The sequence below is a fragment of the Oryzias latipes genome, chromosome 13 (genome assembly GCF_053564925.1).
Source record: "Oryzias latipes strain Hd-rR chromosome 13, Olatipes_Hd-rR_3.1".
Classification (NCBI taxonomy): domain Eukaryota; kingdom Metazoa; phylum Chordata; class Actinopteri; order Beloniformes; family Adrianichthyidae; genus Oryzias; species Oryzias latipes.
This window is the reverse complement of record NC_136249.1, coordinates 10,620,846-10,647,315: the sequence shown is the minus strand read 5'-3', so window position 1 is coordinate 10,647,315 and position 26,470 is coordinate 10,620,846. Positions and strand designations below refer to the sequence as shown.

Here is a 26,470-nt window from a genome sequence, read left to right as displayed (position 1 = left end):
TTGTGCACAAATTTTTAAGTTTGTTTTTCACATTAAGTTTTCTTCATGTTGCATAATAAAAGAAAACACATTATCCTCAATATTTTCAATAAATATGTGTTTTTATTGTAAAGTTATGTCGTGTTTTTACATCAATTTGTCACAGCTGGATGACAGCATACAGATCGGTACCTTGGCGCCTGCAGGGAGCTCACATGTATGTGTCACTCTGGAAGGAAGAGGCCTCAAAGGAGGAGGTAAGAAGAAACCAGACGTACCTGTCATAGTCCATTGTTAAAACAGGAAAACTTACCCAGTTTGATTGTTCTAGGGAGATTCGGACAGACTACGCCCCCACTTGTGGAATTTTTGAAAGATATCCTGAGGAGGTATCCTGAAGGTGGACAGATTTTAAAAGTACGTGTTGTGTTTTGTTATTTGTTTTTTTCAAAATAACCTACGCATGAAAACATTTTGAAAAAAACAAAACACTAAATTTATCCTCATCTGAGTGCAAATTGTGACAGATGTCAAAATAGCCCAGCCAATCTAACCCACATGTTCTGGTCATGCTCTGCTCTGGTGAATTACTGGTCTACAATTTTTAAAACTTTATCAGATGCTCTAGATATCACTCTCCAGCCTAGTGCAGAGGCAGTCATATTTGGTGTTTCACACCAAAACCCAGATACATTAAGAAAAAGACACAAAGACATTCTTGCTTTTGCTACTCTAATAGCAAAGCGCCGTATATTACTGCATTGGAAATCTAAGGACCCACGCAGGGTGTCCCAGTGGCTGAGGGATCTCATGCAACTACTACAACTTGAAAAAATAAAATATTCAGTTCAGGGATCGAGGGACAAATCTTTCTCAATCTGGGGCCCGATTTTAGATCACTTTGACAAACTCAGAATTCTACCTGAGGCCTCCTCACATTCTACCATCACATCTCAGTAGTTTATAGTTTAAAATAATCCAACTGTTCTTAAATATTATTAGCACTGTTAGTATTTTTATTATTATTTTTCTTTTTCTTATATATAAATATCACATCAGCTATATATGTTAATATATTTCTCTATTTTATGTTGCCACTTGGCTGATCGATTTGGCCATCGATTTGATCACATAGAGATATGCTTTTGTTATATTGGACAATATATATCTTATCCTTGTCTTGCAAACCATGGAGAGAGGGGGGGGGGAGAGTTCAAGGTGTTTGAAAAAAATTGAAAAATAAAAAACTGGCCATGTTGTATTACAAAAATGAAACTGTATCTTTGTTTCATCGTTTTTCATGTATGTAACAGTTCTCTTTTTGTTTGCAATAAAAACAAATTGAGAAAAAAAAAACACTATTATGGTTAAACATTTTTGCCTGAAATTCAAAAAGTGGGATTTAGCTTTATTTGGATGCGATCAGCTTGTTTTAAAATAGAGTTCTTACTAGGGGTGTGTATTGGCAAGAGGCGATATGGTGTGTACAGTGACGTGCGGTCAGTTGAGGCCTCACCTGTCATTGTGATCAAATAGAAAAAAGCACATTAAGTACATATTATTTTCCACTGATCCGTGTTAAAGATACATTTTCATTTAACTCGACATGTTTTCCACAGTTTCTGAGGTTAAAATCGCAGAATTTGAGTGTTGTGAGATCACAGACGGAGCGGAAACTCCCGGTGAGGCTCCGGAGCGCTGTGACTCATGTCTGACGAGAAGCATTTTTTTTATGATCATTTTCAAAGACAACATTTGATAACACGGATTAAAGCACCAGAATTTGAAGTTGGAAATATACCAGAAATAGTTACTGAGGGTCAAAAGTAAATGTGTGCTGAACACATCTGTATACTTTTAATTTGTTACAGTACATATGAATAATTTATACACAAGAAGAGTGTTCTTTCCATGTCTATAAAAGAAATACGGAGCCCGTGTCCTGACATTAAGATATAAAAATATATCTTGTTCCCACAGATTAATATCTTGTTCCCACAGGTTATTATGTCGTTCGCACGAAATACTATTCCGTTCCCACAAGATACCATTCCGTTCCCACAAGATACTATTGCGTTCCCTCAAAATACTATTCCGTTCCCTCGAAATGATTAACTCGTGCGAACGCAATAATTAATCCGTTCGAACGCAATAATTACTCACGTCATAATTCATTCAGGCAGATATGCTCTCTGTATGCCGGCAAAACTAAGCCGCTTTCAGCGGTAACTTCCGTGTCTCTGTGACCCATATTCGTTCAAAAAAGGAACATGAAAAACAAAAATGATCACTTTATTACTGTCTCAATGAATATAAGAAAAATATCAAAAGATTTATGATAACTAGGCTGCTTTGTCATACGATGGCTCCTGCTAGGCTACTACTAGCTCCGCCGCAGAGCTCTTTGATGTATGCCGGCATTTGGGCAACTGGCTGGTCTGTTGTCAGACAGCTGATATTGTAGTTTAGGGTCGAATAGGAATAATAATATTCAGGACTTGTCTTTTATTAACTTTAGCAGTCAGTTCCTTTACATTCGAAGGCTATTAGGCTACATGCTAACTGACTAGCCGATCATTGATCCTGTTATTAATTTACGTCATAGATTTACAGCAGATACCTTCACATTTCTGTCTGTGTGTGTCTCATTACATTGCATTGAAGACACGGAGGATGTTTAGAGAACAGATTTATTTATTTCAAAAAGCACAAAAGCATCCATCGTATAATTCACGTTCATTCACATGGTGATCTGGTACGCCCTCAGTCATCTTGCTGCAAAAGCCGCTTCCTGCCGCTACTTCCGTGTCTCTGTGAGCATTCAATAGGGGTAAAAATAAAAGCAAGAATGGTCGATCTGTTATTTTCTCGATGAAAATCTGAAAAATATCATATTAAGCTGGCTGCTTTGCCTAAAGCACTTACCTTTAGCTCGTAGCATAACAACAATAGCACTACGTCACGTTTCCCAGCGTGCTTTGCTGCCAATCACTGGCCAATCATTGGTCTTGTTGTTAGACCTTGGTCACAGGGACACGGTGATTGGCCAGTGATTGGTGATTTTTCAGATTTTCATCGAGAAAATAACAGATCGACCATTCTTGCTTTTATTTTTACCCCTATTGAATGCTCACAGAGACACGGAAGTAGCGGCAGGAAGCGGCTTTTGCAGCAAGATGACTGAGGGCGTACAAGATCATATCACCATGTGAATGAACGTGAATTATACGATGGATGCTTTTGTGCTTTTTGAAATAAATAAATCTGTTCTCTAAACATCCTGCGTGTCTTCAATGCAATGTAATGAGACACACACAGACAGAAATGTGAAGGTATCTGCTGTAAATCTATGACGTAAATTAATAACAGGATCAATGATCGGCTAGTCAGTTAGCATGTATCCTTATAGCCTTCGAATGTAAAGCGACTGACTGCTAAAGTTAATAAAAGACAAGTCCTGAATATTATTATTCCTATTCGACCCTAAACTACAATATCAGCTGTCTGACAACAGACCAGCCAGTTGCCCAAATGCCGGCATACATCAAAGAGCTCTGCGGCGGAGATAGTAGTAGCCTAGCAAGAGCTATCGAATGACAAAGCAGCCTAGTTATCATAAATCTTTAGATTTTTCTTATATTCCTATATATTCTTATATTCATTGAGACGGTAATAAAGTGATCATTTTTCTTTTTCATGTTCCTTTTTTGAACGAATATGGGTCACAGAGACACGGAAGTTACCGCTGAAAGCGGCTTAGTTTTGCCGGCATACAGAGAGCATATCTGCCTGAATGATTTATGACGTGAATAATTATTGCATTCGAACGGATTAATTATTGCGTTTGAACGACATAATTATTGCGTTCGCACGAGTTAATCATTTCGAGGGAACGGAATAGTATTTTGAGGGAACGCAATATTATCTTGTGGGAACGGAATAGTATTTCGTGTGAACGACATAATAACCTGTGGGAACAAGATATTAATCTGTGGGAACAAGATATATTTTTATATCTTAATGTCAGGACACGGGCTCCGTAAAGAAATATTCTCTGTAGGACAAATCTGTTCTTGTGTGTATCTTATATGCTGTTACCTGCTGTTGAATGAATGGTGAAATATTCAGTTCTTGCAATTGTAAATCTGACTCCAGAGAAGTCGGTGCCTCACCAGCCATCGGCCTCACCGCAGGTCCCTGGGTGTGCACCACGATATCTATCATGATACAGTCTCGGGTGTCACTCGTTCTGATCGGGAGCCCACTACAAAGCACCACAATTTGCGTTTCTATATGGTACTGGCAGCAACGTGGCACAGAGTTTCGATTAAGTACCCATCCCAAGCAAAATCTAAGTAGTAGATGTCTCATAACAGCAAGAACTGCAAGAATAACTGAACATTTAGCATTCAACACAAGCTGATCTCACAAGATCTTGATGCTTTGGTGCGGTTTAGAGCTGCTCAAAGAGGCTCAGTGTGAAGTTGAAAAAAAATCGTATTGACAGCATTTTAAATCGATACAAGTATCCCCTCATGAAATATTGCGATATTTTGCTGAATCGATTTTTTTCTACATCCATAGTTGTTACTGCCTAGAAACGTTGTTAAAGTCTAAAACCGAGCAATGCATTTTTATTAGGCTCTAATGTTTTAAGGCCTTTCTCAATAATATCATCTGCTTAAGGCACTGATGTTCTCTTTCATTTGTCTGTAATCATTAAATTTTTTCTTTGCTGTCTTTTTTAAGGAGCTCATTCAAAATGCAGAGGATGCTGGAGCCACAGAAGTCAGGTTCATGTACGATGAGACAGAGTATGGAGTGGAGTCACTCTGGTCACCTGACATGGCTCAACATCAAGGTGAGCTGGTATAGTTTTTAGTGACTTTACAGGATGTCAAAGTTCTCAGCAACAAGTCTTCAATGGGGAAGTAAAAGCTTACTTTTAGATGGGAGTTTTATTCATTTTAATTTTTCAACTTCCCTTTGAATTTGAAATGAAATAATACTGTGTAAGAGTTTTTTTTAAAGCCCCACCTTTTGTCGTACAAAAATTTCTTCTTGTTTCTTTTAACCAAAAGGAGCAGCAATGTATGTCTACAACAATGCTGTGTTCACTGGGGAAGACTGGAATGGCATTCAGGAGATTGCAAGAAGCAGGAAAAGAGATGATCCGCTGAAAGTTGGAAGATTCGGGATTGGCTTCAACTCAGTGTACCATATTACAGGTCAGAAGGATCTTGAAATACAAGTTTTTCCACTCTAACGTTTACATACTTTGTAGTTTGTTGAAAAATGTTTAGGAAACCAGGAGGTGAACTGATTTCTGATTAAACTAATGTTTCTATTTTGGTTTCAGATGTTCCAAGTATATTCAGTGGAAACCAGATTGCTATGCTGGACCCTCATCAGACTCTGTTTGGGGTGAATGAGTCAGGACAGTGCTGGAACTTGAGCACAGACAGGAAGGAGATCACGGAACTAGCTGACCAGTTTTCTCCCTACATGGGAATGTTTGGGATTTCTGAGAAAACGATTAAGGATGGCAGCTTTCTGGGAACTCTGTTCCGTTTCCCGCTTCGCATGAAACCTTCCCAGCTCAGTGGCAACATTTACAACAAAGAAAAGGTGTTGGAGCTCTTTGAATCTTTTAAAGCAGATGCCAACACGGTCCTCCTCTTCCTAAAGAGTGTTCAGAAGATCTCTTTACACGTGAGAGAACCAGATGGTACAGAACGCATGTTATTCCAGGCCACAGCCACAGAAAATCCTGACAATAAACTGGAAAGACCAAATGCACTGGAGACACTGGGCCAGGCTATAGATAACTACAGTAACAGGGTCCCCAGCTCCACCATCACGTGTGTTACCTACCAGGTCAACATAGAGACTCAGGATGAAACGGCTAAAGAAGCAAACAGAACCATGTGGCTCGTTTGCAGTGGAGTTGGAGGGAGAGGGATGTGTGCAGAGTTGGATTCTCTGGCAGATAATTTGAAGTTCATGCCAATAATTGGCATTGCCTTACCTCTTGCAGCAAATAACCAAGAGGACAAAGGTGCTGCATCTGGTTTCTCGGGACGGGCATTTTGCTTCCTCCCTCTCCCGCCTGGTGAGGAGAGCGAGACAGGACTTCCAGTTCATGTGAGCGGTTTCTTTGGCCTCACAGACAACCGCAGGAGCATCAAGTGGAGGGAGGTGGACCAGTGGAGGGACCTAGCAGCCTTGTGGAATGAGCTGCTGATAGTTATTGTCATCCCCAGGGCTTACTTTACTCTCATAATTGACGCTATAAAAAGGGTACAAACTCAAAAAGACCAAGACTTTCCCTTGTCTCCTGCAGGGACCTACAGAGCCTGGCCAGACCCTAAGCAGGTCAAGTCACGCTGGATGCCAATTCTCCAACCACTCTTTCAGGAACTGCTTCAACAGAAAGTTATTTATTCTCTTAGTGAAAGCTGGGTCGGGATGGACCACGCAGTCTTCTCAGAGCTGGACATGGATGAAAACCTTTCAGAAACTGTCATCAACTACCTCCAAAGCACAGGCATACAGGTGGCAAAGGTGCCTGCTGCGGTCCACTCTGTCCTTGCTTCCTATACCACTGAACCCTTTGAAGTGAGAACAGTTACTCCCTCTTTGCTTCGGCAGACAGTCAGAAAGTACACACACAAAGGCCCGGCACAGGAGAAGCTGCTGCTGTTGGAGTTTGCACTGAGCGATGCTAATTACAGTGACCTCATTGGACTTGAACTCCTGCCTCTGCAAGACAAAACCTTTGCAACGTTTTCATCGTCCGTCAGTGAAAAGGATGCCGTTTATATTCCATCTGAGGATTATCCCAGGTACATATTCAGAGAAATTCCGTTTTGCCCAGTCTGCTGTTAAAGAAATCGTGTAGAATTCTTTCACTGCATGAATTGGACAGCTTGTGGTTTTGTGAAATTTTAATATTCTTGTTTTACTAAAATGCAACTATCTTTGATAGTCTAAATATGTTTATATGAAAACTGTCCTTAGTCGAGGACTATTCTTGGATTATTCTAAGAAAAAAGGTTATTCTTAGATTGAAGAGGTGGTCACCCATGCTCACCCACCATATGATGCAGGTTACTTTGGTGACTCACAGATTTGGTCTTATTTCATTGTAACAATAAAACTGCAGGTGTGACAACTGATCTCTGGACTGTTGGACTTCAGTTTGACTGTGCTATTCTTAGGACCTAAAGTGCAATGTATTCACTGAGAGATAAAAAAAAAAAAAACCTTTCAAATGAAGAACAACATCCAGAATAGGATCGCACAAAATAGGATATTTTAAACCTTTTTGAAAAAGTAGTGTTTAACAGTTTTAGTAATGCATTTTTAACATAAACAGGAATGCAATGCTGAAATTAATTGCGAAGTGAATGCGAAAAAACGTGGATGGGTAGTAAAGAACATGTTTCCTATGCATCATTTTAGACTCTCTTCTTTAGCAAACTTAGTGCTTTGTTCACTTATAGATTAAAAGTTTACTTTGTAACGTCATTCACATGTAACCTTTTGCACTTTGCTTTTTTTTTAAGGGTACTATATCCAGGACTTGAGCATCGGTTCATACTTGAAAGTATAAAGCCCTCAGTGATGGACAGTTTGAAGGAAGCTGCTAATAGCCGAGGTAATGAAAACATTTCATACATTTCTAAAGTATTTTGAGTTTACGGTTTAGTGTTTTGCCAGAACACAAGTGATAAATGGGGGGATCCAGACCTAAATCTAATACAGGTTAGTAAGAATTAAATAATTTATGAAAATGAAGGTGATAAGCTGGAAAGTACAATACATCAGACAAGGACCTATCTCAAATGACCTGGAGACTCTAAAACTCCGTAGAGGTTATTTGGAGTAAACATAGATTTCCAGGTAGGTGAATAAGTTTCTACTTGTTCTGGTTGAAACACGTGCACAGGAGAGTGACAGACTGAGGACAGTGGTTGAGTAACTCTGAAGGGTAAGTATACTGATTAATAAACATAGTCTGACACATTAGCAGGCAAAGAGAGTTTATTGCTTGCTCTATGTCTCCTGAGGATGGCAGTAGAAGAAGAATGAGAGTTTGAAGAGAAGTAGAGTAGGTTCTCTTGGAAGAGTGTGAAGTCCACCAGATTCGTTATACTTTTGAGGTTTTGGGTAGAATTTACCAAAAAGGAAAATTCTGATTAATATCCAATAGTTAAGGCTGTGAGGTGGTGTAGTGGTTGGCAGTCTCACCTCACAGTGAGTAGGCCCTGGTTCAAATCCTTGCAGGGACCTTTCTGCGTGGAGTTTGCCTGTTTCCTCCAAATGTATGTGTGGCTTTTCTTCTGGCACTCCTACAATTTAAAACCATGTAAGTCAACTGCTGATATTAAGTTGTCCCTTAGGTTTGAATGAGTGTATGTGGTTGTGTGGCCATTTGATGGACTGGCAAACCGTCCATGGATAGTTTTGAGCAACCCCATGACCCTGACCAAGACAAAGCGAGTTTAGAATACGGATAGATAGAATATCTGATTTATTAGTGACAAAGCCAGATAAAAACATGAACGTAACTTTAGACCGGGTCATAGACTGAAACTTGACTGGCGACACGTAAGAGCAGCTGAGTCTATAACGTGGGCTTTGGCTGGAGTGTGGTCAAGGATAGGAACATAGTAAAATGAATATCTTGCTGTTGACTTGGAAAATAGCTAGGTAGAAACAAAACAGAATAGCTTGGTCTTGACGGATTCAAGGAAGGAACTGAATTGGGGTTAGGGCTTAGGCTGGAACACGGCTGAGGGCAGAAGCATGGTTAGCCACCTGGACTTGGGAAACAGAGCAGGAAAACTGCTATGAAGTAGGGATGAAATAAAGACACCAAGGACAAAATATAGAGGGAACCAGGTGGGTAGCATGAGTTTAATTGCATCGGAGGAGGAGACGAAGAAACAGGGGGGAAAGCTGCTCAAAATATCCAGTGTCATCATCCCATTGGAGGCCACTCTGTTTAAGTGATGCAAAAATGTTTTTCCTCAAAACTGTTTCTTTATGAAAAATACTGTAAAATCTGCAAGGAACAGTTACCTTTTTAACCATTCTGTAGGTTAATTGAAGTATTTTGTTAACTAAAAAATGAAGCAAATTTACTTTCTTTCTCTTTGATGAGACTCATGACATCTCTTCTTTTCAAATTGTTTTCACTTAAGTTGTATCCTGGAGTTTATATATTTATAATACGCTGTCTTAGGCAGCATTTACATCAAACTCAATTTGCGAAACAGGGATGTCTAATTTCAATGTTTAGTATTGTGGGAACATAGCTACTATAATTCATTTTAATGATTCGATTCATTTCATAATTAGTTGTTACCAATCCAATTAATAGTCGACATTAGTTCATTTTGAATGATTTCATTATATCCAATTCACTGACCTGAGATGGATCCAACACATCTTTAGCCAAAACTTTTAATCAGTGTGACTCAGAAATAAATATCTGGTTCCTGAACAGCGCTGGTGAGGTTCTCCAGATTCTTTGTATTTCTTGCTAGATCAATCAAGTGTAAATTAAATATGTTTACAAACAAGTATGTTAAATCCATTCACATTTTAGTTTCCTAAAGTTTAGCAAACTGTTGTGTTTTTTAATATCAAGGTAATCCAAAGGGAAAATTATTATAACATTTATAGCACACTCTGTGATGACAGTCACATTGGACTGTAATAATGGACTGTTAATTTTTTGCCGTCATCCTGTGTGTTGTCTTAATCCAAATGGTATTTGCCAATATTGATTATAATAAATTTATTTCATTTTGAAATTATTTGAAAATGGTATCGGTCGATTTTCAATTTCATTAACAAATCTCTTCAGACAGATTGATCTGGTTTGATAACAATAATCAATTGATTGATTAATCGTTACACTCTTGTAGCTACATTCACACCAAATGCAATTTGTGCGTCAAATTTGCCTATATGCACGCCGGCTTTGTTTTGACATGGGATAAATTCACTGCTTGGTACTTGGCAAAAAGTGTGTTCTGCCGCTCCTGCCACATGTGGGAGGAGCAATCATCATTGCTATATGATAGAAGACACGGGTGATGCTGAAAGATCAAGTTTTTTTTATTCTGAAGAGCTCTACAAAGTCTTCAACAAGCATTTGCTCCACTTTAAGGCAGTACTTTCCTCTCACTGTGGCCTAGTTCAAAGACTTGCTGTCCGGCATTAGTCAGATATTTGAACTCTGGAAACATTGTGAAAAACACTGGCGGCAGAGTGCCACGCCTTAGTCCCTCTCATCGCGTCTGTACATTGACATAACATTTAGCGGCTGGGTAGCTCGGTTGGTAAGGTGGGAAGCTACCATGCAGGAAACCAGGGTTCGATTCCCGGAGGGGAATGAGCAATGGTACTGGGGGCAATTACCATATCAATGGTGAGCAGTTAACATCACCCATAGACTAATAGAGTAATAAACAATTAATACTTAGTCATTCTCTTTGTCAGAATAGCCATTCTTGCTTTGATACTTTTTTATTAGATTTTTGGTAATCCTAATTGTATCTCATATTATTTCTTTGTTGCAAGTTATTCAAGTTATAAACTGGTCCCCTCCTCGAACATTGAATTGACAGATGCTCTTAAGCCCACTTTTAGAGGAAAGGGTGTGGACTTCTAATAAGCTCACTCTTGATTGGTAATAAGTTGCCATAAAAATATTGACTCAGACTTATTCCTCCTTACTAACAGCATTTGGTTCCGAATGGCGATATCTGTATCTTGAAAAAATAGTGACTGCAATGACATCATTTCGTAGGAGCTGTAAGTCAGTTGTTTTTTATGAGTGATGTTGCACTCACTCGGTCCAGTTCTCCTATACAATCAATGATTAACTCACTAATTATAATCTGCAGCTATGTCAGGTATTTAGTAAATATGACATCATTGCTTTTACGAAATTCCATAAAAGGGGAGAAAATCAGGGCTCGGTTTTGCAGGAGGGTGTTTTGTATGACTCAGTCAAATGAGCAGACTAAGCTGGTGTAGGCCAAACGTTCAGTTGACGTCAGCTGGACGCATTCTTGCTGACACCATGAACCAGTCCTGTTTACTGAGAAGATTTTGGTAATAGATGTCTTTTTTTTTTTTACATTTCTGCTCTTTCTAATTAGTTTAGCCTAATAATCAAAACAGTCCCAGATCATCACATATTAAAATGCCTCATTTGCCGTTGGCGTACAGGTGGTACTCAGCTTGTCTGTATTCTACAATATGCTGCCAGAAAAGAAGATGCTTTTATAAAAAATAAGCAGCAGTACCAGCCCTGCCAGTTAGAAAAAAATGTGACCTGATTTGGCCAATCTGCCCTGGCAGAAATGTGTAGCATTGGAAAGTAATTCAGTACTGGTAAAAAAATTAAAATCCCTGTTAAAAGATGCTGAAATGAATACGTTTTAGGAAAGCAGCAGTATTGACACTGGTCTGAAAGGGGCAAACAGTTACTTATGTCATGAAAGGTTGCTTCCTTTGAAAAGTCAACAGGTATAACATTAAAGAAAAGAATACCAGAACAACTAGAGCAGTGCTTGTCAACCAGTGTGCCGCGGTACATTAGTGTGCCTAGAAGGAGGGTCAGGCGTACCGTGGAAATGACTAATTTTTAATTGTCTAAAAACATTTAGCATTGCCAGGATATCAGCTCTGTGTTCACACAAACATGCCCTGACGAAACATTTAGTAGTTATCAATATGAAAGATCATAAAAGTCTGTTTTCTTTGTGTTCATTTGATTCTATTAAAGACACTTTGATAAGAATGACGTTACAGCCATTTATTCTATTTTTGGATAAGTCCTGCCCCTTCAAGTTTCTCCGCCAATCATTTTTGGAGGCCTGATCATACGTTATCTGTCTGACCAATCAGAAGTTCTTACCATCCTCACTTTCTTGTTCTGACGTAGCTCATAAAGTCTCTCAGTTCCCACAAAAATAACAGCTTAAGTTCGTGTTTAATGGTGTAGCTTCCCTCGGACTCCGGTGTCACCTAAAGGGAACAAAAGGATAAAGCTCAGTGATGTAAAGCCTGTCCAGCATCACAGGTTAACAGTTTAGTTCGCCTTTAAGGTTTGTGTTTATTATTACCAGCCAGACATTCCAATGTTTGGTCCATGTAGTCTTTCTAACTGAAACAGTTTTCTAATAATGTCTGTATTGAAGGAGAAACTCAATTTCAGTAATAGCAAAATAAAAGAAACAGGATTATGGTGAAGAGGCTAAAAGACACATTTAAACTTAATTGAAACTATTTATTTACCCAAAAAAGAAACAAAATATTTTTGTTAAAGTTAGATTTTTGATTAAGACAGAAGAAAAATGAATAAAACTTCAGCGTGTTCACTTTTTGTGGAGCTACAATTGATATAAAATCGATGACATACTCATGAAAATAATGTTAGTCTTTTTTATTGAAAATGTATCAAGCATGTTGTGATCCTATAATTGTTCAAGAATTGTAGTTACTCTGGTACAATCAGTTAAAAAGATTTCAAAAAATAAATTACTATTTAGAAAGAATATATTATCTGCTATATATAGCAGATAGTAAAAAAACTGAAATTTGACACATGCTTTTAATTTTTATGGACAAAAAAAGTTTTTCCAACATTATTTTTAGAGTTTTGCATCTTACATTTAATAATTAAGAATGTCTTTGAATGTGTTGTTTCAATTACAGTGCAAAGGTTTCTTTGGGGGTGCTCAGGCAAGTATTCAAAAACGTTTCATACGTCTTCTTTGTTATTAACTAAATACATATGACACCCACCTGAAAAGATTCCCCACATTAAACTAATTGGACCTAAACTCTGCCATTTCATTTTTAAAAGACACAATAAGTAACACTTTTTGAAACCTACTAAGATTCATCACATAATGATGGTCAGCTTTTAGTTACTAACATACAGCTTGCAAGAGCTGCTTTCCTAATGTTAAAATAATGACATAAATATAATTTAGTACTAAAACTGGGATTGTTGAGATTTGTGCCGATGTGTTTGCATGACTTGCATTGCAAATATTTGGAGCATATTTTTGTATTTCCATTTGAATTCTCTGTTTGCATGTATGTTTTCTTTTAACATAAAAATGTTTAAAGGCTTCCATGTGTGATGTTCTTCTATAAATCTGTTTTTATTCTAACCCCACTTCACTGGATATTTTTTGAGAAAAAAAACCTCAATAAAAATCTTTATTTAAATTTTAGATTTTAAACTGAATTAATTTCATTCACTCTGCATCACATTGCTGCTTTAAGTTGATGCAAATTTTCCTTGAAGTCTATTTATCAATAGTGATGAGTATCAGTACTAATAAATGAGACTGATTTAAAATCTTCTTGTCATTGCAACAGGAAGACCCTGCACTCAGCTACAGGAGCTGAACCCTGAAAGATCTGCACGACTTATCAAAGAAATCCTGTCAACAGCTTGGACAACAAGAGAATTCAGTGTTAAATGGGAACCTGGAAACGGAGAGCTGAAGCACCCTACAGTTTCCTGGTTAAAGATGATTTGGAGACATCTATACATACATTTTGCCGATGACCTATATACATTTGAAGACATGCCTTTGATCCCTCTTGTGCCACTTGATGAGAGTATGAACAACATCACTCTTCTACGCCTCAAAAGTCCATCGCCCATAATTCTAATAGATGATAAACAAGCCCCATTTTCCGAAAACCTTCTTGAAGTTGTGGAAAAGCTTGGAGGAGTTGCAATGAAAAAGATGGATCCGTGTTTGCAGCACCCCCTGCTTAAGAAGTATATACACCCATGCTCCCCTAGTATTCTTTTACAAATTATGGGTCGACAATCAACACAACGACTCTCAAGCCAAGTTTCTTCACTTTCAGACAAAGAGAAAACTGCTCTCAGAAACTATCTTGCAGGGCTGCCCGACATCACTGAGAAAGAAAAACATACGTTGCTTGATCTCTCCATCTTTGACAAAGTGGGGGGATTTAGAGAGGGCTCCCCTGTATTTACCTCGTTAAGAGGAGCCCGAGCGTTACATCACAGAGCCAAATACCCACCTGACGTGAAACTGTCCCAAAGTCTTGTGGCTTGCAGTGATGAGGAATCCATTCGTCTTTTCAAGATGCTAAATGTCGAACAACTGAAAACAACAGAGTGTTTGAAAATGATTATTCAAGACATGGAGACAGGGTTCTACACAAAAGATGAAACAACAAAGATCATGTTGTGGGCTCTTAAACATTTGGCATTTCTCAAGAATGAAAACTCATGTGTTATAGGATGGCTTTCAACACTAAAATTCATTCATATGCCATGTGGAAAGTCAGTCAAAGCTTCCGATCTTTTTGATCCAGAGCTGGAAATTCTACAACACCTGTTCTACATGGAAGAGAAAACCAGATTTCCCACAAATGTCTTTACATCATCCCCCGATATTCTTCATTCACTCAGACAACTTGGACTTAAAAACGAAGTACAGTTGAATGAAAAAGATGCTCTTAAAGTGGCAAAGAAGATAGAGGAGTTACAAAGCAGTGAAGATCCAGACTGGGACTCCATAACTAAAAAGGCAAAAACACTCCTGCAAATACTAAATAAACAAACAAAGCTGATTAAGACAGCTGATACTCAAGCATCTTTGCTAAAACTGAAATGGGTGCCTGTCTGTAAAGAAAGACCCCCGACTTACCCTAAATCCCTTGCTTGGGTTGGAGATACTCTGAATATCTCCTCTTTGTCTGAGATGTGCGAGTTATCACATGCAGTGCTTGTGGGATCATCAGTTGCAGTGGTTGAACACACATCTGCAGGTCTAAAAAAGTCACTTAAACTAAATATAGAACCACAAGTAGATCAAGTATTGCAGCACTTGAAAGCTGTAAATGACTGGCACAAATCACAAGCATTTACTACAGAAGACTGGTATCAGTTCCAGCAGATCTTGTTTGAGATTTACAGTTTCATGCAGGCTCATCTTGAGGATGCGAGAGAAGCAATGAAATCATTATCTTTCGATTGGGTGTGGACAGGCAAGACTTTCTCATCACCAAGCCAGACGGTCCTAAAACCCCTTGCTGATCTTGACTTGCAACCATACCTGTACTCGCTGCCCAAAACAATGAGAAAATTTCAAAAGCTTTTTAAGTTTTGTGGTTCAGTTGAGGAGGTTGTCCCAAACCATGTGTTTGATGTCATTGCTACAATCCGACAAAGGTGTGAAGAAGAGATGACCAAAGAAGAAAGCAAACATGACATTCTGCTCTTGATTAACATCCTGAGATGGCTGTACAATACCCAAACACCAGTAGACACCAGTATGCATGTGCCCATTCTTTGTTACAAAGATCCAAGTAAGTTGGCGATGAAACCCATTCATGAATGCACCTACTGTGACATCAAAGTGGATGATCTGAATGACTTACTTGAAGATGGCTCTGAACCAATAATCTTAGTCCATGATGAGATCCCTATGAAAACAGCAGAGTGGCTAAAGGTGCCATGTTTAAGCACAAGGCTGATAAACCCAGAGAATCTTGGCTTTGAACAATCTGGCCAACAAGAACCTCTAACAGTAAGGATAAAGAATATCCTGGAAGAGTATCCATCTGTAGCAGATATTTTTAAAGAGCTCCTTCAAAATGCAGATGATGCAAGTGCAACAGAGTGCAGTTTTCTCATTGATATGAGAAAAAACCTTGACATTCGAGAGAACCTCTTGGACCCTGGTATGATTGTTTGTCATGGACCGTCCTTGTGGTCTTTCAACAACGCTGTATTTACAGACACAGACTTTCTGAACATCACTAGATTAGGTGGCTCAATCAAGAGATGTGAAGCTGACAAAGTTGGCAAGTTTGGCTTGGGTTTCAACTCTGTCTATCACATAACTGATATCCCTATCATTATGAGCAGGGAGTTCATGATCATGTTTGATCCAAACATCAATCACATCAGCAAACATATCAGAGACAGGTCTAACCCAGGGATAAAAATCAACTGGAGCAAACAGCAGAAGAGGCTTAGAAAATTCCCCAACCAGTTCAAACCTTTCATCAATGTCTTCAACTGTCAGCTTCCTTTAGCTCAAGACTCCCCATACAAATTCAATGGTACTCTGTTCAGACTTCCATTTAGAACAGAGCAAGAGGCAGCAGTTAGTGAAATTAGTAGTCTGTACTACAATACTACAGACATCTATTCTCTGGTAGATGAGTTCAGCATTTGTGGCCACCGTTTCATCTTGTTTACTCAGCATGTTGGATGTATGATCTTGAAATACCTTAAATATGAGGAACCAAATCCAGCTGGAGCTCAAGATGTTGTCACGATAAACAAGAGCGTCTGGTCATCAAAGGCCTCATATGGACCTTTGAGTATCCTGAAATCTGCAGCAAAGCTCATGAAGAAAGTGGCAAGCACTAATAAGATACCAGCTGATTTCCCCAAGTCTGGCTGCATCATAAGAGTCGTTGTGGAGGAGTTTCACAATGTGTTCAAGCGCATTGTTGATCTTCACTCTCCTCTGTTCAGGGGTTCAGAGGAGGACCCCAACCAATACTTTGAGATGGCAGCCAAAGGTGTTCAAACAAGAAGACTCACTGATGAAATGCCACAAAGAGCTGTTGAGGTAACCAGCTGGCTCATTTGCTCATGCATGGATGGAAGTGAGGCACTCAAGTTTTCACTTGGTGATAGTGGCAAAAGGCTTGGACTAGTGCCTTGTGGAGGAGTGGCTGTTCTTCTGTCAGAGGAGGAGAATCGAAAATGGACTGTTAAGACAAATCCCAACCCAATTGGAGAGGTATTCTGTTACTTACCTCTCAGAATCAAAACAGGCCTGCCGGTTCACATTAATGGGTGCTTTGCTGTTACCTCCAACCGCAAAGAGATCTGGAAGACTGATACCAAAGGACAATGGAATTCCGTGTTCATGAGACATGTCATTGTACAGGCCTATTTAGCAGCACTCTCAATGCTGCGTTCAATGGCAGAAAGTGGAGAACTGCTTGAGTATAACTACTATGGAGCATGGCCAGATCCAGGTCAGGTACATGATGACTTCACGCTTGTCAGCCAGGGTGTTTACCAAGAAATATCCAAAGGAGGGGACAGTGAGCAGTCCAGATTTTTTTCAGATGGCAAAACCTGGGTGTCAATCAAATATGTAAGGTTTCTTGATGACTCCTTGCTCTGCAGACCAGACATTGGTCCTGCTGCTTTCAAGATCTTCTTGAAGTACCTCAAGAAGACTGGTTCACAGAATCTCTGTGCGGTTGAGCTTCCTGATTGGGTGAAGGAAGGATTTGAAGATGCTGGATGTAAAGGAAAATTACTGGAAAAAACTTTGTCAGAGAGAAAATTCTTTTCTCAAGTCTTTTTCCCTCACATCCAGGAAATTGACACAGATCTTCGCGATCCCCTAATGCATTATGTGCTGAATGAGAAGCTGGAAGATTTTGCCTCTATCCTAAGGGTTACTCCTTGTATACCATGTTCTGGTCCCACGAAGGAACTGGTTTTGCCTTGTAAACTCATTCATCCAGAAGGAAGAGTTGCTAAACTCTACAACCCTGATGATGGAAGGTTTCCTGATGAGAGTTCCAAAGATTATGTAAACCCTGTGTGTTTAGTAAAGCTTGTGCAGTTGGGCATGGTTAAAGATGATTTGTCCTGGGAGGATTTGATTGAGCGAGCTCATTCTGTTATTGAACTTAATGAAAGTGACCATGCTGCTGCATGCTTTCGAAGCAGTGTACTTCTTAGTCTTGTTGATGAGAAACTGAAGATGAAGGATCCAGAAGCAAGTGAGCATTTAGAGACTCTACAGGACATTAAGTTTCTTCCATTTTTGACAAGACCTGCAGGTTTCTCTTTACCATGGCATGGGAACAGTTTTTCCCCAGCGACAATGTTTTCTCCAAGAGAGGTCTTCACCACCGAGCATCAAGACACAGTGTGTCTGATGAAACCAATCTTGAATGAAAATTCTCCATCCTTTAAAGGTTGTGGTGCCATGTCCTTGGCTGTGAAAGATGGTCTTGGTCTGATAAGGAAACCCTCTGTTGCGCTGGTTATCAGTCAGTTGAAGAAACTGTCCCAGTCATTTGATGGTGTCACTTTGTATCAAGAAAACATAACAAATGCCTGCTACAAATATCTTCATGAGGAAATGTTTCAGGATGAAAATGCAAAAGATCTGATAACTGAGGAACTAAAAGCCTTTAATTCCATCTTGGTAGAGAACACGTATGTCAGTCCCTCTAAAGTTGCATTCCATCTCAACTTTGATGTAGCTCCCCATCTTTATCAGCTTCCCAACAAATACAGAAACAGTTGCCGTGAGCTTTTTGAAAATGTTGGTGTACAACCCAATTTCACGGTTGAAGATTTTTCTACAGTTCTTGAAACTGTGAGGCAAGAGTGCGGAAGGAGGGCACTAACTGAGGAAAACTTCCAGCTGTGTCGCAGAATCATAAGTGAAGGAATATGGAGTTTGATTCGAGATAAAAACCAAGAGTACTGCCAAGCAAATTATGGTGGCATTCTGTTACCAGACTCCAACCTGACCTTACAGCCATCAAAGTCCCTATGCTATAATGACTGCCCTTGGATCAAAGTCAGAGATTCTTCAGTGAAATACTGTCACAGCGACATTCCAAGAGAGGTTGCTGTGAAACTAGGTACTATCCCAAAACGTCACAAGGCATTGGAGAGATATGCCTCAAATGTTTGCTTCACGACACTTGGCAGTGAGTTTGGACAGAAAGAGAAGCTTACCAGTAGAATCAAAAGCATTCTCAAAGCGTATCCCTCAGAGAAAGAAATGCTTAAAGAGTTACTTCAAAATGCTGATGATGCAAAAGCCACAGAGATCTTCTTTGTGTTTGATTCAAGGACACATCCCACAGATAGAATATTTGATGATAAATGGGTCCCAATGCAAGGCCCTGCCCTCTGTGTGTATAATAATCAACCATTTACAGAAGATGATGTTCGTGGTATTCAAAACCTAGGGAGAGGAACAAAAGAAGCTAACCCAGGCAAAACTGGTCAGTATGGAATAGGATTCAACTCTGTGTATCATATAACTGACTGCCCCTCCTTTGTCTCAAATAATGACATTCTATGCATCTTCGATCCACATGCACAATATGCACCAGGAGCTACATCTACCAGTCCTGGAAGAATGTTCAGAGACTTGGATTCAGACTTCCGATCCCAATTTTCGGACGTTCTAAATCTCTACTTGGGAGATCATTTCAAGTTGGAACGCAGCACAATGTTCAGATTCCCCATTCGAACTGTAGAAATGGCAAAGACATCAGAGATAAGTTCTGTTCCCGCATCTGACAGAATGGTACATAACCTTTTGGATAAGCTCAAAACAGATGGTGCAGAGCTCCTCATGTTTCTCAATCATATGGAGAAAATATCAATTTGTGAAATTGATAAATCATCTGGTGATCTAAAAGTGCTGTATTCTGTGACTGCCAAAATAACAGATGGTGATCGGCTGAAACGCAAACAGTTTCATGCCTCTGTCCTTGATAGTGTGACCAAAAAGAAACAGCTTACTGCTATTCCAGTCCAGCAAATAAGCTACTCCATGGATATTGAGGACACTGATGGAAATTTAACTACATGGGTGATCTGCAACAGATCTGGGTTTTCAGATATGGAAACTGTCTCAAAAAGCATAATATCAGCTCACAAAAATGATGATATAACTCTGTTTCCACGTGGAGGCGTGGCTGCATGCCTAAGCCACAACTACAAGAAACCCCACAGAGCTTTCTGCTTTTTGCCTCTTTCACTAGAGACTGGTTTGCCTTTTCACGTCAATGGACATTTTGCTCTCGACTCAGCCAGAAGAAATTTGTGGAGAGATGATAATGGAGTTGGGGTAAGGAGTGACTGGAATAACACCCTGATGACATCACTAATAGCCCCAGCTTATGTTGAACTCCTGATTCAGCTAAAGCGTCGATACTTCCCAGGTCCAGATCCCACCATGACAATGCTACAGGGAACTCCACTTCATGCTGTCAAAGATACCTTGCGGAAATATCTGTTTTTCTTTCCGGCCAACCGACTTGAAACACAGCCAGACTGGTACTGCCTGGTTAAAGCAATCTACAGCTGTATCCATGCTGATCTTAAGCGTTTGCTTCCTGTTGTCAGAACCACACAACTGGACAACTCCGAGATGCACTCTGTTGTTTACATTTCATGGGTGAATACTTCAACTGCAAACAAAGGAAGAGCCTTTTTTGATAATTTGTTGCAAGATGAACTTCAGCACTTAAAAAACACAGAGTACAACATAACTTCACGAAAGTCTGTGGCAGAAAATGTGTACAGGCTGAAAACATTACTTCTTGACATTGGCTTCAACCTGATTCACAGCTGTGATGAGACATCAAATATCTACTTTTGTTTGGAGGATGCAGGGATCCCCGTAAGTTATGTGACACCAACCGATGTCCGCAACTTTCTTCAAACTTTCTCTTCTCCAGATACTTCATGTCACGTTGGAAAACTCCCTTGTCGCCTCCAGCAATCAAACTATAGACTACTACATAGCTTAAAGCTTCTTGTGGACTACTGTTTTACAGACATAGAAGAGGGTGAAGTCAAAATCGAGGGCTTACCTCTTCTGATAACAATGGACGGTATGCTTCAGGTTTTTGATTCCAATAGACCAAAGTTCCTCACAACACATCATGAACTAATATCATCAAGGAAAGAAATGTTCATGAATACATTGTACCTGAAGTATTGCAATGTCCTGTTGAAAGCTCAGGTTGCAAAGAACTTTGACATCAGCAGTTTTGGTGATCTGCTGGGATCTGTTCTTCCAAGAGAGTATCATACAAGAGTTCCTGTAAAATGGAGAGATACTTTTGCAAATGACTCTTGGTTAAAGAATGTCTGGAACTTCCTCAGTGAGAATATAGCTGTCAAGGAAGATCAGGTGGACATTAAGCCCAGCTTTGACACAATGGTGGACATTCTAAAAGACTGGGCTTTGTTACCTGGACTCAAGTTCATTGCAAGAGACAAGATTGTTGTTCCAGATCATGACATGCTGCTACCTCTTAGCTTGATGAACATCGCCATATTTCCACAGGGCCAAAACGACAAAGTTTTTCACACACTAATGAAGGCAGGGTGTATTCAGCTTGCAGTGAACAAAATATGTGTCAAAGACAATCAGATCATGCATTTTCTGACACAACATACAGCCAACATTGAAAATCCATCAAGTATTTTAAAAGCAACAGAGTACATGATCCAGATGTCTGCATTCAAAACAGCAAATCTGACTGACAAAGACTTTGAGGCCCTGCTTTTGTATTTTAACTGCAACTTGGTCAGTCTCACACAACAAGATGCACAAAGTCTAAAACTTCTCCCCTGCTTTAAATCAGTCAGTGGAAGATATATCAGCATTGCAAGCTATGGGGCAAACTATGTTCTGGAAAAAAGTCCTCCAACTGCAGACATAGAGAAATGGGCTCACACACCCTCTTCTTCCTTTCTTGCTGACATTCCACAACTGAAAGAGCTGTACACGTTTCTCGGTTGCATGCCAATAGATGATATTGAAATCTATCTTCATCACCTACTGCCAAAGTTTGACAGTCTTTCTTCTGATGCCAAAGTTGAGCACATTGTCTATTTGAAAGAGAGACTTCTTTCAATGGAAGAATCCTGTGCAATGAAGGAGCAGCTGTATGAAAAATTGGAAGGGTTGTCATTCATCCATGACCACTCAAACAGACTGAGGCCTGTCAAGTTTTTCTTTGATCAAACAGTGAAGGTTTTTGAAGTAATGCTGCCTTCAAAGTCATTCATCCCAAGTGAGTTTTTCAAGAAAATAGAGCAACTGACAAAACCCAAGAACGGAACCCTGTTGATGACCTCATGGATCATCTTTCTGAGAAATATTGGTCTCAAGCATGATGTCACCCAGCAGCAAGTCCTTCAGTTTGCAAAAGAGGTCAGCATCAAAGCCCAAACAGAGGGTTGGTCCAAAGAAAAAGTCCAAAACATTGTTGAAGTCCTCTTAAACCACATTTTCAATGACAGAAAAGACCTGTTTCAAGGTACTTTTTTGAAGGAGCTCTCAATGATACCTTTCCTGTGTCCAGAAAGAGCTCCTAGAGAACTCCTAAAGCTTCATACTCAGTACCAAGAGATGAGCAGCACACTTCCTCTGATTCGCTTCAGTGGGTCTCAGGTTAATCCAAAATTCAAGCAAACAGATATCATTCACTTGCTTTGGACATCCTGTCCAATCCTACCTGAGAAAGCTACGCCTTCAAGCATAAAAGATCAGGAGGGCAGCACTCTAACTGGGCAGGAGCAACTTGATCAAGTATTGAGCATGTTGGGCGTCAACTTAGACCCACCTCTGGATAAAGTCATAAGCAACTGCAAAAATATCTGTAACATAGCAAATCCAGATGATGAAATGGTGAAAACGAGAAACAAAGTTCTAAGATCCACATATGAGTTCCTCACTGCTGATAAACGAGATTTCAGTCACCAGCTTCGTGGCATTGCTTTTGTTATGGTTGAAGATGGATGGAAACTTTTGAAACCAGAGCAAGTAGTCATCAATTTGGACAATGAATCTGATTTCAAGCCCTATTTGTACAAATTACCTCTGGAACTTGGTACCTTTCATCAGCTTTTTAAACTTCTTGGCACAGAAGATGTCGTGTCAACCAAACAATACGTTGAAGTGCTGTGGAGAATTTTCCGGAATTCAGAAGGAAAGCAGCTTGACCCAAATGAAATGAGAAGTGTAAAAAGAGTCGTGTCAGGCTTGTTCAAGTCTCTTCAAAATGATCCCGTGGAAATTCGTAAAGACCTTGAAAATCTGAGAGATTTAATATTTTACTTGCCAAGCCACGATGGTAGGCTAGCAAAATCTAGCGGCTTGGTGTTTGATGATGCCCCACACTACAAGAGCAGAATTCAGGGTAACGTTGGAGTTCAAATGCTGGTGGACATGAGCCAATGCTATCTGGGAAAGGATCACTCCTTCCACACAAAACTCATAATGCTGCTTCCACAGAAACTGAGACCCAGACTCTTGAGCAGCATTCTTGAGGAGCAACTTGATGAGGACGCTCCAAAAATGTGTCAGTTTGGAGCTCTTTGCTCTCTCCAAGGGCGCCTTCAGCTGCTGTTGTCATCTGAGCAGTTCATCACAGGTCTCATCAGAATAATGAAGCATGAAAATGACAATGCATACCTTGTGAATGAAGAAAAGGCTATTCGTCTTTGCAAAGCACTTTGTGAGGGACTCAAAGTATCCTGCTTTGAAAAGCTCCAGACAACTTTAAGGGTTAAGGGATGTAGTCCTATTCCAAACAGTCGCAGCGAAACACTTGCTTTTCTGAAGAGATATGGAACATCTGTGATCCACCTCTACATCCAGCATTCAGACAGCAGAGACATAAACTTTCTGCTTGCCCTTGCAATGACACTGAAATCTGCAACAGACAACTTGATTTCTGACACATCCTACCTGATTGCCATGTTGGGATGCAACGATATCTACAGAATCACTGAGAAGTTGGACAATCTTGGTGTCAAGTATGACTCAACAGAACCTTCAAAACTCGAGCTGCCCCTGCCTGGAACCCCAATACCAGCTGAGATACACCACACACTGCTGATGGACCCAATGAATGTATTTTATCCAGGAGAATATGTGGGCTACTTGGTAGACTCTGAGGGTGGAGACATATATGGATCCTACCAGCCCACCTACACATATGCAATCATTGTTCAAGAAGTAGAAAGAGAAGAAGAGGAAAATGCAAGTTTCCTAGGGAAATGCTTCCAGATAGACATTGGTTACAGTGAGTACAAAATAGTCAGCTCACTTGACTTGTACAAATTCTCAAGGCAAGAGGAAAGCACCCCTATGCGAAATGCTAGCACTCCCTCGACCCCTACAAGTCCAGACAGTCGCTCCTCTGGGCTACATATGATGCCTCCTATCTTTACTGGAAAAGAAAACCTCCGGCCTCCTCTCCAGAAACAGTCTCCTAGAAAGCTCAAGCTTCACGCCCTGCCAGAGATTCTGAAAGAAGTGACCCTAGTGATCGAACAAGCTTGGAAGCTTCCTGAAACTGAGAGGAAAAAGATAATCCGTCGCTTGTACCTCAAGTGGCACCCTGACAAGAACGCTGAGAATCTGGACATTGCCACTGAAGTGTTCAAGCACTTACAGAAAGAGATCAGCAGGATGGAGAAACAGTCTCTGTCTGATCAACAAAATGCAGACAGGAGTTCCAGGAGATCTTTCTCCACGTCATCCACCCGCTTCCAGTCAGAGAAGTCCTCATTTCAAAGGTTTTACTCATCATGGAACCAAGAAGCCACAAGTCATAAGTCAGAAAAGCAACAGTTCAGGGAACATTTCACAGGCTATGCAGGCTCATCCCACTCTCATCGATTCTTTGTACCTCCAACCTTCAAAACAGTTGGAAATCCAGTGGAAGCACGCAGATGGCTGAGGCAAGCCAGAGCAAACTACTCAGCTGCCCGCAACGATCTTCATAAAAATGCTAACGAGTGGGTTTGCTTCAAATGCTACCTGGCAACAAAGCTTGCATTGATAGCAGCTGATTATGCAGTCAGAGGAAAGTCTGACAAAGACGTAAAGCCGACCGCTCTGGCTCAGAAAGTAGAGGAGTACAGCTCCCAGTTAACCGGGCTCGCCCGTGATGTTCAGATCTTGGAGGGATACGGTGTGGATAGCTTAAGAACTCGCTACCCGGATCTCCTGCCATTTCCACAAATACCCAATGACAGGTACACATCTGAGGTGGCAATGAGAGTGATGGAGTGTACCGCACGCATTATCATCAAGCTTGAGACATTTGTGCAGCATAAAATGTGATCTTGTTGTGAAACTTCAACACTCACCGAAGGATTTTCAAAAAAAATACAAAAAACTGTGATGCAAATCATGAAGTACCCAGCTGGCAGCTTATGATACATATGCAGATTCTATCTGGGTTCATGAGGCCCGGGTTCATGCACAGTAATAATTGTATGGCTCCCATAAAAAGTTAGGCCACATTTCTGCATAAGCTGTACATTCAAAAGCTGCAGCTGATTTTGGTTACCAAGTTGACTGTATTAGCTTTGAGCGACATTCAAAATATGCTGCATTTTTACTTTATCTTTTGTATTTAAAAGATAAAAAAAGGAATATATTTTCTTGCTACGGAAAACCAGAGTTTAATCAAAGGATGTGCTTTACATGAAGTAGATTTAAAAGTTTATTCTCATGCGATGTGTCCTTATTTGCTAAAGCTCAGAGAATCTAGAAAAATTTAATCATGTTTTTTTTATGTCCATTTTTGTACTTTTCTGGTTGTTTTCACTCTATCATTTCTGTCAGCGTTTCCTGTAACTTGGCTTATTTATGCACTCTTCCGACTTCTTGTGTATTCTCACTCGTAGCACTCGACATCCTGCCAATTGGAAAAATTCAACTGTGAGGGGAAACAAATGTATTTTATTTGGCAGCAGGTGTTGTAAAAGTGGGATTAAACTGTAGTTTTTTTTATGATATTGAAAATAACTCTTGTTTGGCATTGTGATAAATACCCATACAATGTGGAATTTGTGTTTTGGGGATTTCCCCCAACATGTAGGTTTTGACATCCTAAAATTATATCTACATATTTCCTGTTTAATTTGCACTTTTTTTGTTTAACCCTTGTACTATCCTAGGCACTTTAACATTGGGAGTTGGGTCATCTAGACCCACTAGACAGTGCACTGAACCTTTTTTCTTCAATGATTTGTGATCTGTACTGGTGTCCATGGATTACATGAAATCTTTCCACCTTCATCCACCTTTGTCATGGTAGGGAGAACACGTCAATGTAAGGGTGGAGTCATCTGAGATAGCACAAGGGTTAAGGAAACACGAGAAAGCACCAGATTATGAAATTAATGCTTTTTCCCTTCTTTGACCACCTTTGATTTCAACTATTTGTGAATGGTTCATGCCATTCAAACGGAAACATGGCTTCAAATGTGTCCTCTGCAGATGGAAGTAGCCTGGTGGGGTTTATGTCCTGGAACAGCATTCATGTTGATAAACAGTGGGGGGCAGTAAGGCCTAATAAATTCTCTTACAAAGCTGAATCACCTTGTGTATCGAGATGGAACAGATGAAACATTTAGAGCATAAAAGGGTTAAAGACACATTACAAAATAGATTTTTGTTTGATGTAATACTTTTTGTTAGGAAAAAAAATGATTAAAATGCTTAGATCAAATACTAAATTACCTATTTTTTTAATAAAAAAAATCCATTAGTGGTGTTTCTGCATCTCTATAACCAGATACAGAAAGATACACAATATGCAACATTTATTCTTTATTTTAATTGTTAGAGTTTTTCTT

The 26,470-nt window shown here is 39.8% G+C and overlaps 1 protein-coding gene across 5 annotated transcripts in view; it reads left to right on the top strand.

The window, feature by feature from the left end:
- The window catches only part of sacs (sacsin molecular chaperone), a 31,661-nt gene extending 5,452 nt beyond the window's left edge, over nucleotides 1-26,209 (top strand). For 3 of the 5 annotated variants that reach the window (XM_078929891.1, XM_078929893.1, XM_078929892.1), the window contains 8 exons: nucleotides 146-236; nucleotides 311-396; nucleotides 4,729-4,840; nucleotides 5,061-5,207; nucleotides 5,339-6,824; nucleotides 7,548-7,639; nucleotides 12,721-12,747; nucleotides 13,396-26,209. In XM_078929891.1, coding sequence (XP_078786017.1) covers nucleotides 146-236; nucleotides 311-396; nucleotides 4,729-4,840; nucleotides 5,061-5,207; nucleotides 5,339-6,824; nucleotides 7,548-7,639; nucleotides 12,721-12,747; nucleotides 13,396-24,947 — 13,593 coding nt within the window. In that variant the 3' untranslated portion in view covers nucleotides 24,948-26,209. The remainder of the gene's footprint in view (nucleotides 1-145; nucleotides 237-310; nucleotides 397-4,728; nucleotides 4,841-5,060; nucleotides 5,208-5,338; nucleotides 6,825-7,547; nucleotides 7,640-12,720; nucleotides 12,748-13,395) is intronic. The other 2 variants (XM_011482872.4, XM_004075895.5) reach the window with 1 other exon arrangement.
- The last annotated feature ends 261 nt before the right edge of the window (nucleotides 26,210-26,470 follow it).